The sequence below is a fragment of the Hyperolius riggenbachi genome, chromosome 1, assembly GCF_040937935.1.
Source record: "Hyperolius riggenbachi isolate aHypRig1 chromosome 1, aHypRig1.pri, whole genome shotgun sequence".
Taxonomy (NCBI): domain Eukaryota; kingdom Metazoa; phylum Chordata; class Amphibia; order Anura; family Hyperoliidae; genus Hyperolius; species Hyperolius riggenbachi.
This window is the reverse complement of record NC_090646.1, coordinates 404,169,898-404,183,190: the sequence shown is the minus strand read 5'-3', so window position 1 is coordinate 404,183,190 and position 13,293 is coordinate 404,169,898. Positions and strand designations below refer to the sequence as shown.

Sequence of the window (13,293 nt, the reverse complement as noted above, 5' to 3'; positions counted from 1 at the left end):
TGTGTGCATTATTGCCTGATCCTGTTGGCCAATAAAGCACTTAACAGGTGAAACATATATGTTGTGCTGCTGTGCACAAGTATGCAAGTTTAGCTATTTGTTCAATGCCCCCTAAACATTACATGCACAGTAAACATTTTTGTGAATTAGAGGAGATAAGTAGTATATATAAGTAGTGTTGTAACCTCTGCATTTTTTTTTACAGAAAACTGTTATCAAACCCTGCCAAACCCAATTACGGATAGGACCCTGTCATGCTTGGCAAAATAAATGATTCTGATTCTGATTACCAAGACAGAGTACACTTAGTGGGAACATATCTAAAGGGACTCTGATTTGCTGGGTGTGAAATAAAATGTCATGCTTGCCCTCCTTACAATTGTCACTTCTACAGTCCTCTCAAATGAGAGAAGAAAATGACTGCTAGCCATGGGCTTTGAAGTTATTTGACAGACTTAAGGCTCTGGGCTGCAGTCTTACCTCCATCTCAAGAAATGCTCACTAAGCTGGTGGAAGACTCAGAAGAGAAATTGGTGATACTAATTTATGCAAAGTGAAGTTAGATTGTATCTTTAATCAACAAAATTACCTTCCTTATAGAAAAGTCATAAAAATGGTTTGATGGCGAGGATAACTTTAGAGGAAAATAAAAGGTAAGCATCCATGGCTGCAGTGAGAGAATGCATTTATCACATTGCTATTATATTTTATTTACACTAACCTGGGGCTTCATAGATAGTAAGAATCTATTGTATTGTCAAGTCACTTTGGCAACTGTATTATGAAGAAAATTTGAATGAAAATTCCGATGACCTAGTTGACTTTGGAACCTTCTGAAAGCAATGTAAAAGAGAGTTGATCCAATCAACTCTTGGGGATCAAAACCAGAGAGCATTTTGTTTGGTGTATGTTTTTAATGAAAGCGCTAGACTGTGTGGCCACGCACTCTGAGTAATCCTGAAGCCGACGAAACTGTAGATAGCCGCTCTCTCTGATGGGATGCTCCGCCACCTCTCTACACCAATATGGATGTAAAAGGGCCACTTTGCCATCCTGCCCGGCATGCCGCTTGGGGCAATCTCAAGCCGCCACTGCATTTCCTCATGTCCCTGGCTCCAGATAGAGCTGGCTGATCCACCATGCACTGGCCATCCAGGCATTCAGATGGAAATTGTGGAATTATAAAGACAACCACAGCAAGGATCGAGCGACTGCAGCCACTGCCAGGAACCTGTCCTGCGTCATCCAGGATCGGTGAGATCTTACCAGTTGTCTTATTCACTAATTGCACACGGGCCTGTCATTGGTTGAACTGAACTCTAACATTATCTATGAGGTTGCTATATAGCTCATTAACCCTTGCATGACTTGCGCTGCTGTGTCTTGATGGTTGGTGCTACATTCTGCTGGTGCTGCTGCTTATTGCTAATGGCTGTTCAGCTTGTCCATTCAATATAAGGATATAGTGTTTCGGAATTGCAACATTTGGAAGGACTAGACTGTTCTTTCATCAGCCAGTTGATGAATTGCTGATTAACATCTAATCCCATATGTGTGAGTGTGGTGCACCTGTGTATGTGGAGCGTGTTGGTTGTATGATGGGGTGGACATCCCATGCGTTTTTAATTAATTTGTGGTTTGTGACATAAATTATATTTTGTACTTTTCAATTAGTTGTTTTAAAGTTATTGGATAGCCACCCTTTTGATCCACTTCATCCTTTCGCTTTATACAGAGAGTATTTTGTATTGTTTATTTCTTAACTTTCCATATAATAATAAAACATAATTATTTTAATGAAATAAATCATATTTTTTTTACATATAATAGTGCCAGTGGTATTAACCATGTTGATCAAAGTTCAATTTTTTATTCTGCTTCCACCTGCATAAAAATCCCTCAGACAATGTATTTACAAGCTTCACATGTGACAATGTCAGAGCTGTTTGTTCTATTGTGTGTAGAAGTTGGTTTGGATTTCTTGACCTACATTATCAATCTTTTTGGAGTCATTCAGTAGCAATGTGTTAAGGTGCTATGTCCGAGGTCCAGAGGGAGCCTCATAAAAGGAAAAGGTGCTATACATAGATGGAAGATAAGAGTAGCACACTGAGCAGTAAGAGCAATAAGAGAGCTTGGGTTGTCAGAAAAAACTGTGGGAGATCAGGAGGCACATATTATTTTCATGGGCGTCCCTACATATGGCAAAATAGGGCAGTTGCCTCTCCCTGGCCGCCAGCTGCCCCCCCCTGGCCGTCCACTACTAACATTTACTAAAGCTCCCGATCGTTCATTCATTCTCCCCACAGCGCTCTTACTACAGTCTCCTTCCGCCCCCTGGCCAATAGAGACACAGCTCTTCCCCACCTCTCCGCCCCTTCCTTATAGCATAGTGTCCTATCCACAGAGCTTGTGGATCTGCCACTGGCCCGCCTTTGCCCCGCCCCCACCAGCCAGACGTTCGAGGTCTCGAGTGCTGCTACAATGCATCCCCCTGAATGTGATAACATGGCAGAGGTGAGGGCGAGCTGCGGGGGGTGGGAGACTGGAATCAGCGTAGAGGAGAGAGGACAAGTCTCCTGACAGGCAGCTGTTTTCTGTGTGAGCCCAGAGCTGTGTATATCGGCATGTAGCATATGAACAGTAGGATGCTGATATACACAGCTCTGAGCGGCTCACAGTGCATAGCTGCCTGACAGGAGACTCACACATCCCCTGCTCTAATCAGCGCTGCTGCCAGGAGATCAGGAGATTGTCACTCCTGATAAAAACAGAGACTGACCACCTGCTGGGGAGAAAGAGCAGCAATAAATACATACATGCTGACAGTGTGGGGGGAAGGGTGGGGAAATAAACAAGGGCACACTAAGTTAGAACAATTATCTAGGACTTTGCTCAGGGACCAGGGTGCCCATAGATCTAACGATTGTGGGCAGATCCACTAAGAGACAGATCTCTCTCTGACTAATCTGATCAGAGAGAGATCTGTCAGCTGCCCATACACCACAAGCTGATTCTCGATTGATTTCAGCATGAACTCTGTCGAGAATCAGCCTTGTGACCCCACATCCACCCCTGCACTGACCCCATAATGTAAAGTGTGTCCCCGGGTTCCCTGTGCAGTGTATGTTACCTGTCAGTGTCCGTCTCTGCACTGCCTCACATACATATGCTCTACGTAGTTGTCGGGGTATGCGTATACATCAACATGCACCCACGTATATGGCAGTAGCCACCCAGGATGTGTGTATGTGAAGCAGTGCTGAGACATTGGTGGACACAGACAGGTAACGTACACGCACAGGGCACCTGGGCGCACACTTTACATTGGGGGACAGCACAAGGGGTTCTGTAGCGTTCGTGGGGGTCCCTTTCACTACCTGAACTGGGGGTCCCTGTCACTACCTGAACTGGGGGTCCCTGTCACTACCTGAACTGGGGGTCCATTTCACTACCTGAACTGGGGGTCCATTTCACTACCTGAACTGGGGGTCCCTGTCATTACCTGAACTGAACTGGGGGTCCCTGTCACTACCTGAACTGGGGGTCCCTGTCACTACCTAAACTGAATTGGGGGTCCCTGTCATTACCTGAACTGAACTGGGGGGTCCCTGTCACTACCTGAACTGAACTGGGGGTCCCTGTCACTACCTGAACTGAACTGGGGGTCCCTGTCACTACCTGAACTGGGGGTCCCTGTCACTACCTGAACTGGGGGTCCATATCACTACCTGAACTGGGGGTCCATTTCACTACCTGAACTGGGGGTCGCTGTCACTACCAGAACTGAACTGGGGGTCCCTGTCTTTACCTGAACTGAACTGGGGGGTCCCTGTCACTACCTGAACTGAACTGGGGGTCCCTGTCACTACCTGAACTGAAGGTCCCTGTCATTACCTGAACTGGGGGTCCATTTCAGTACCTGAACTGGGGGTCCCTGTCACTACCTGAACTGAACTGGGGGTCCCTGTCACTACCTGAACTGGGGGTCCCTGTCACTACCTAAGCTGTGGGTCTCTGTCACTACCTGAACTGGGGGGCTCCTTTCACTACCTAAACTGTGGGTCTCTGTCACTACCTGAACTGGGGGGCTCCTGTCACTACCTAGACTGTGGGTCTCTGTCACTACCTGAACTCGGGGGGCTCCTGTCACTACCCACACTGGAGGGCTCCTGGCGCTACCTTAACTATCCAGGCCAGCCAGCCCAGCATCACCACCAGTCAACCAGCCCAGAATCACTGCCAAAAAGGCCACAGCATCACTGCCAGCCAGGCCAGCCCAGCATCACCGCCAGCCAGGCCAGCCCAGCATCACCGCCAGTAGAGGAAAATTCAGAAGCCAGGTGAGAGGTGTCTACCATATTAAGGGGCATTCTGTCTATATTGTGAAATGCTGTCTATTTATGTGCCTCATGACTGCTGAATTTGTCTTGTTGGGGGCCTCACGGTTTGTTGGGAGCCTCATGATTGCTGAATTTGTCTTGTTGGGGGCCTCATGATTTGTTGGAGGCCTCATGATTGCTGAATTTGTCTTGTTGGGGGCCTCATGATTGCTGAATTTGTCTTGATGGGGGCCTCATGATTGCTGAATTTGTGTTGTTGAGGGTCACATGATTGCTGACTGCGAGACTATGGAAAAAGCTGAATCATCATCATGATAGCATTAAACCTACTTTTTTAGTTTTTTTAAAAACAGAAAATGAAAACTGGGACGTTCTAAAAAGATGAATACATTTTTCAGGAGTAGGATGGATGAAATTGTTTATCTTCACAGTTTATTTTCAACTTGGATTTTCCATAATGTTCATGTACGAGTTAAAACGTTTGTATTTAGTTTAAATTGCCATGTTGGTACTTTGCGATAGATAAGTGACTTTTGGGTTGCAGTTTGGACACTCGGCCTCCAAAAGGTTCGCCGCCACCACTGTCCTAGTCTAATGTCCCACCATTGCTTAATTCATGTAAATTTAGCTCCACCCGTGACCACACCCGCATTCTGGTCCTTGGCCACACCCATTTTTTGGCGCGGCGCGCTACGCGCGCCGCACTGCTTACCGCCCCTCCTTTTTGCCCCCCCCTGGAAAATTTTCTGCGGACGCCCATGATTATTTTATAATATAAAAGTTTAACTTTAGGGATCCAGTGATAAAGTCTAAACTACACTAATGTACACAGTAGCTTATTCTATTTTTGTTAGGCTCTAGTGTACTGAAGTATGATTTAGGGCCTGAGCGCACTAGCATATTTCTGTGCTGATTTCAGCTGATGTGTTGCTGAAAATCAGCATACAAAATGCAAAAGTGGGCTCCCAAAACAGCAAATTTAGGCACTGGGGAAGTTTGGGTGTTGCCAAAGGTGCCCACAATAATTTAAGACAAAATAGGCTATAGACAAAAATGTGGGTGTCATTTGGGTGAAAAATAAAAATAGCAGTGGGAGCCCTTTATACATTCCTGTTGATTCTGGATCACCATGAGCTGCTTGGGTATTTCTTAGTACTGGTCCAAACCCTCTCCAATAATGCCATATCAATCCATGTCATGCACTGATGAGGACCAACAAGTACAAAACAGGCTGATTGCATGTTGGATTGGTAAGGTTCTGTAAAATGTATTAGCTACAGGCCCACTATACACCAGCAGTTCTCAGTGTGCAACCTTGCTTTCCGGGACAGAAATAGATAAATTGCATATTCAGGAGTAATGTGTCATGGGAAACAAAAGTTGCTCACTTAAAGCTGTATTATTGCAAATACTTTGGGCCGTATGCAATTAACATTTTCTCCAGTGTTTTTTCGACTAGGAGACTATTTTTTGTATCTTTTCTTTAAAATAAATTTTCAGCACTTTGCAACTGGAAAAACACCGAAAAAAGCACTAAAAGTACTATGCAAATTATTTTGAGTATTTTCTTGTTTTCTGGTGGTTTAAATGGCGTTTCATTGACACTTGGGGCCATATGCAATTAAGTTTTTTTCCTGAGTTTTCTCCTAGGTGATATTTTTACTTGTTATAAAATGCTTTTGAAGTCACCAGCAAGCAAGAAAATACTCAAAATAATTTTGATAGTCCTTTTTCACCAACTTTTGGGTACATTTTCATTTGTAGAATGCTGAAAATTTAGTTTACAGAGATGTTGAAAATTATCTCCTAAGAGATAACTCAGGTGAAAAAATTAATTCCATATGGGCCCAGAGGTGTCAATACCACCTAAGAGATAACTCAGGAGAAAAAGTTAATTGCAATTGGGACCTTCTGTTTTAAATAGAGATTGTCAGCCACAATTTCAAATTCTATTTACCCACTGCTCTGTGTTTAATATGCAGCCTGCAGCCTTACCCTGCATTGTAAGCACTCCAATCTATTCAGAAATGTTTCTGCTGTAAGAAATCTTATCTCAGTCAGCCTGGCCAGCGCAGACAAGAGGGAATCTTGTCATCACCCTTCCCACATTCCTGCTCCTCACTGATTGGCTGGGGGCAGTTCAGTGTGAAGCTGCTGAACTATGATATATGCTGTGCTCTCATGTGTTTACAAGGCAAGCTAGTTATGATAATGCAGTTTCTAGAAGAAAAAAATGTAAGGGAGGAAATTACATCAGGATTGGCTTCAGTCAGAGGGAATTAAGATGGTAAATGCCAGGAACATAATTCTCTTTTACTATATAAAATTCACCTAATTTAAAACATGGATGCAAAACTCCACGCTTTTTAATTATTGACCTGCTTTGGCCAGTTAATTAGCAGTGTTAGTTTGGTGGGTAGAGTTAGGAGTAGATAGTAGGAGCATAGTGCTAGGAGTAGATGAGTGTTGGCTAGTGTTAGGGGAGGGATACTGTGAGAATTAGGGTACAAACAGTTAGTAGAATATCGATATAATTAGTGATGTTTTACTATCGGGGATAGGAGAATAACAGTAAAATTACCAATATTCTACTAATGGTTTTCTGACGCCCATTTTTGTTTATGCCATTTTTGCATAAATACATGTGCTTCAAGTGATTTGTTATTGTACACTGGCGCTGTCAATTCCGATTCCTATAAACCGAATTTGTGGGATCATAAGGAATTTTACATTAATTTAGTAATTTTTCACAATATAACAACTGGCATACCTTATAAAGAGCAAATGTCCTGACACAATATGTTGCAAGCTCAACAGTGTCCAACAGAGTGACTTGAATAAGGCCATATGTCTCTGTGCCTCTGCTTGGCCAATACTGATCACATTTTACCTTAGAGGAAAAAAGATTGAAAAATATAAGTATAAACATTTCTACAGAAACACATTTCTCTAAATCAATCTAAAACCAGTGCTGTAAAACAAATAACATTTTTTTCCTGAATATTACAAATATTTATGGCATTTTTAATTTGAAGCTGTAAAAATAATAAAATAGGAATCAGCAGCCACCATAATACTCTCCCAAACCCAATGTACTGTGTGTTTATTAAGCTGAGTACCCACTGGCAGATTATGGCTAGATGAATCAGGGATCTTCACCAACGAAAAATCATTCCCTTATCCATCTGGCCAATTCTGCAAGCATTATTTGCACCATCGGAAACAAATGATCGTGTAAACGATTGTCTACATGATCACGTCAAAACCCGCGCAAGGCAATGATGATCGGAACGATCCTCAACAAATTAATCAGAAATGCCGATCGTTCAAAAACTAACAATCACCACGGGTGGCATGCATCACTAAACATTGTTTAACACATTTTCATTAAATGATGTATCACGATATCAGGCAAAAATCGTTGGTTGCACAAAATCGCTCTCAAAAATCTCTTTGGGATCAGGCTTTAGAATCTAAAATTTCTATTCTTTCACTGGAAGCTTAAATTAAAAATATCATACTACATTCACATTTGCCATATCTTGCAGGCTTTTGACAAGTAACAGTAACTGTTTCAGTTGTCTAAAGCAGAGCTTTTTATTTTTCTCAAAGCTCGAAGAAGACTGTTTCAAAGTCCCATCTATTATTATAAACAGAAAGAAACAAGTTACACATGGGCAGAAAAAAAATCTTTTTGAGGCGAAAGTGATGCTTTTGCAGTGACATTCTCAAAATGCTGCATGTGCGGCAAAGCTTTCTTTGTAACACAAAATATGACAATAAAACCACTATTTCAGTGCAATCACAGTTTATTGAAAAGGGATTATTACTGTTATTATTACATCACAAACCATTATCTAAAGAAAATGAAAATTGCTGCTACATGCAGAAATGAGCTGATGGGTGTCTTAAGACTCAGTTAAAAGCATGGCTAGGCAAATACATATAATTCTTCCATTTTAACGCTGACAACCTGGCACGTCAACATTTGGGTAATGTGTTCACGGGAAGAATAGGTTATGCATTTATAATGAAAAATGTCTGTCTAGAATGCAGAATGGCTTGAGATATTTCCACCTTGTTACGCTACTCTAAACTCTGCTGCTTCCAAATCTATAGCTTGCATTTTTGTCTATTTCATATAAAAAACTGTTTTAGAACGTTAATGTACAGTATGTTTACTATTATAGAGAATGGCATTTTTTATTTTTATTTTACTTTATTTATTGTTAGGGTGAAATAAAACACTAAATGAAAAGAAAATAAATTAATGAAACAAATTAAATGTTGAATTTCTCACAATTACAGTTGCTGGATTGACTGGAAAGTATTTGAAACACAGTTTTATTTTACTGCGCCATAATACACACAAATCCATAATGAACAAATATGTATGGATTTATACTTGGGTTATTTTAAAATCTAACATAATTTTGTGTACAATAGTATTATGGTAATTCACATATTTAACAATGCAGGCTAGGTTGATTCTCTTGATATTCAAAAGAGAAGAGAAGATTAAATGAATGTGATTAAATGCATGAATTGTGAATTTTTTGTACAGTTCTATATTTAAAAATGTATATAGTATTTAATATTTAGTGGCAGATATAAATTACATGTAAATTTACATATACATACGCAATACTGTGCAAAGGCTTTAGGCACCTGTGAAAAGTGCTGTAAATGTATAGCGCTTACATAAACAGAAGTGTTAATAGTTTATTTTTTATCAATTAATTATTCAGAGTAAATAAACAGAAGAGAACACTTTATTTGGTTTAACCAATTTTTGCCTTCATACAGCATCAGTTCTTCTAATCTAGGTAGATTTGCACACAGTCTTTAAAGTAACTGGCCAGGCAGGTTGTTCCAAACACCTTGAAGAACCAACCACAGATCTGCCCATGTGGGCTTCCTCAAATCCTTCTGTCTTCATGTAATCCATGGTTGAGGTCACTGTCCTGCAGCAGTCAAACGTCTCCCTAACAGTGTTACATGAAGTATCTGCTTGTAATTGAGGAGATCATTAATCCTGACTAAATCTCCACCTGCATTTCCAAAAATACAGCTCCTAAATTGCAGGGAACCTCTACCATACTTTCCTGTTGCCTACAGAAACTCATTATTGTACTGATCTCTAGCCCTTCCATGAACAAACTGTCTTCTGCTAGAGCCAAATATTTTGAATTTTTACTCATCAGTCCAGAGCACTTGCCACAGTACTTTTCTGCACTAGAATTCTTATGTTTTCGTGCACAGTTCAGTTACTTTTTGAACTCTTCTGGACATACGTTTCCAAACAGAGGATGACTGTAGCTGATGGCTCTGCTGGACATCTTCTGATTTCAAAAGGAAGTAGGCTGGATGTGTCTTTCATCTGCTGCACCTGACCACTGTATCTACGATATTTAACTTTTCTCATTTTTTATGTCTTATGTCTTTTTAGATAGAACTGGAAATTCCATTTGATTTGGTAATTTTCAGTGTAAAGTGAGGGATAAAGCAGACAGGTATGGGGTGAAATGTTATAGAACATATGTTATGTGTGCATAACATGTGCATAGTAGCCAGTCTGGAAGCTACATTTTCCAGGTAACTTCTGCTGTATTGGGGTACTTCATCCCAGTTTCTCACACCAACACATCTGAAGTCTGATCTATTCAGCCATTGATGGCTACAAATTTGCATAACATTGAACTCCAAATTAACTTAATATATTAGCAGACAGAAGCAAGGGAAAATACTGCAGAGCAGCAGGAGTAGGGGGCAAAGCTACAAAACCGAGTTCTCAGCTGGGCTTTCAATAAGTACACATTCATTTAGAAACACTTCAAATTGATATAGCGCCTTTATAATCTGCAGTGGTGTGCAACTGTTTTACTCTAAATACACACATTTCCTTTTTGCTATTTCTGCTGCAGTGGTAACCCAGCTGAATCACTTTAAAGAAAATGCATAATTTCCATTTTTCTTTGCTTTTGCCTTAGTAATGGTGTTCAACTGTTTTTTAAAGACGATATCTATTCTAGGCATTTACATATAATATTGCATACAGATATTTTGTATTGGGAGACCTCTGCCCCCACTTGACCACCTGTATAACACAAGATTGCGAGCCAGGGCACTGAGGATTGCAAGGCCACTGTTTTTTCACCCCACTTCCACTGGGTCGGAGACTTTGGGCCATCACCACCAAGACCACCAGACACAAGAACTCCTTCTTCCCAATGGCCGTTCGCCTCCTGAACTCCCTTAACATTCTACCACCCTCTATCAGCGCCCTACCACCTGCACAGGAGCGGCAGACTTCAGCAGTGTGTATATCTAATTGTTGATTGTATATTCGCGTATGCCTTTCTTTCTATATACCCCTCCATTGTGCCAAACCTAATTCCAGGGTTGACCCAGTCATGCTTGGCGAAATAAAATTGATTCTGATTCTGAGATATCTATTCTTTGCCTGATATATCCAGTAGATGGTATTCTGCACTTGACTGTTCAAAGCAGCAACTACCAGCTGCTTTGTGGCACTCTGACCAACCAGAACAAGCTGGAGAGTAAACTAGTTATGCTTAGATTGAATAAGGCTTAGTTAACACTGCAAGACACAGTCAAAATCCACTTAGCGATTGGAATTTTGTAATGTGATTTTCAGAGCAATTTTTGCATTTTTGTACATTCATTCCAGCTGAATTGCTCTTAGAAATGCCACATTTTCAGTTTTAAAAAAAACATAACACTGCTTTGGGAACACCCTCATAGGGTGACACTGCACTAGCTCTTTGCCAATGGCTGGCAATCGGCAAGCACATCACATTTGCTTCAAGTGTGAACCGGTCCTCAGAAGGAAAGGCAAACGAAGCAAGATATTTCCAGATGTTTCATAAGCCTTCAACATTTTCTCATTGTATTTTCAATCAGGGTAGTTAGGCCCCATTCACACTAGAGCGTTTTGACGGCGATTTCGGCAAAACGCTCAAGCGCTATCGCTTTTTAAAGTGCTAGGACTATAAAACCCTATGGGCCGTTCTGACTTGGGCCAAATGCAAATGCGTAGCCTGCACCATTTCCAGACAATCGCGTTTCAGTGCTATAGAAGCGCTAAACACAATCACGGAAAAATCGCCGCAGTGTCCAGTGATTTTTCCGCGTGTCATCGTGGAAAAATCACTCCCACAAAACGTTTTGTGCTTTTAAGTGTGAATGGGGCCTAAGTGGTCAGTTGTAGATGTAAGTTTGGACCGTTCTGAAAATCTACCTTTGAATTGCACATGGCATGAAAAATGCCTAACCTAAGAAATGCCAGAGACGAAATTATGTGCTCTGAATTTGGTCCAGTTACTAGATGGTTAGATAATAAAGCAGTAGCTTTAATGAATCGTATATATTTCACATGGTTTGTTTCTGCTTGGGATGCAGAAACAGAACTTGAATATGAAAAAAAGCTAATATTTACATTTTTTTACTGGCAATGACTGAAAAATATGTTTTCCATGATAGTTGGCCTTTTAAGCTGAGGTTAGAGCATTTGCAGAATTGATCCACAGCCTGTGGAGAGAACTGATCTGGGCTTAATAAAATCCAATGGGGAATGTTATCGACACTGTGCAAGCAGGGGGAGCTAAGTACAAAATGCTTATCACAAGCCACATACTAGTTCAGGCTTTGCCCAAGAGAAGGCTTTGTTTAGATGTTTAGCTGACATGCTTTTGTGGCTGCCAGGGAGGAAAGGGTTAATCCTTCTGGACACCCACTCTTGGTATGAGATAATTTATAAGATACAAGTCAGTAAATCATGCCTTAACATTTTCAAGCTGAAATTATGGCCATTATTGATGTAGTCATGAAAACGACTGGAGCATAAACTGATCAGTGGATAAAGACAGCAAGCAATGTGGCACATTCACTAGTGACAGCAAGGAAAACATCTCTCGCGTAGAAAGTGACCTTGCAGGGGAATGAAGTTTATAGGGCTGCCCTCAACTTGATTGATGTGATGAATGCATGCCATTGTTTTCTTATTTGCTCACAACAAAAAACAGCTAAGTAAGAATGTACTTGTAATGGGAACACATCCATATTATAGCTAATTCTACCTCTGGAGCTTCAAAATAAAAAGTAACATGATGAAAAATTCTATAGGGAGCAAATGTGGACCAGTTGCTTCACCACTTTATGACCCCAGGCTTAACCCCCCCTAAAGACCAGGCTCTTTTTAGCTTAGATGGGCTGTGAAGTTTTTTCAGCCTTCTGCACAGCACAGCTATGGAGCCCAGCGATCGGACTCACCTACTTGCTTTGTCCCTAAGGGGACATGCAGCCGGGGGTGTCTGATCACTGTGGCAGTTTTTTTTTTCAGCCTGTACGAGGCTGTTTCTCCCTCCCTCCTCCTTCCCTCCTTCCTCCGTGTTCTGTATGGAAAAGGATGGCAATCCATCCTGTTCCGCCTCTCATAGGCATCAGCCTATGAGGGGGGGGGGGTTTCCGAGCCAATCAGAGGCTGGGGATCGCTGTTCTCCTACAGCGCTGCCAGAGACCGCAGCTCTGTATGTAAGTAAGCAAAGGGGATGTCTTTCCCCTTTCATTTACAAACAGCCTGCTATCCGCGATCGGTGGCTAGCAAGCTAATCACGGAGCTCAGCTCCGTGATCCGGCAGGGAACGATTACGCATGCGCGCGGCCATTCCCTGGGAAACTGCAGCTCCAGGACCTGACACCAATCGGCGTTAGGCAGTCCTGGGGCTGCCGCCATTGTCACGCCCATTGGCGTGACGCAGTTGTTATGTAGTTAATGTAACAATCAGGCTTCACCTGTCAGGTAAAACAAGGCTTCTATAGAAGAAAGCCAAAGAAAGCCTAATTGGTGGCAAAAAAAACAAGATATAGATCATATAGGTGTGATACGTAGTGATAAAATTATTGGCGAATGAATGGAAGGAGCGCTGAC

The 13,293-nt window shown here is 41.7% G+C and overlaps 1 protein-coding gene across 39 annotated transcripts in view; it reads right to left on the bottom strand.

The window, feature by feature from the left end:
* PTPRD (protein tyrosine phosphatase receptor type D) overlaps positions 1-13,293 on the bottom strand; it is a 382,778-nt gene that overhangs the window by 55,960 nt on the left and 313,525 nt on the right. For all 39 annotated transcript variants that reach the window (XM_068235008.1, XM_068235101.1, XM_068235030.1 and 36 more), the window contains one exon: positions 7,114-7,233. In XM_068235008.1, coding sequence (XP_068091109.1) covers positions 7,114-7,233 — 120 coding nt within the window. The remainder of the gene's footprint in view (positions 1-7,113; positions 7,234-13,293) is intronic.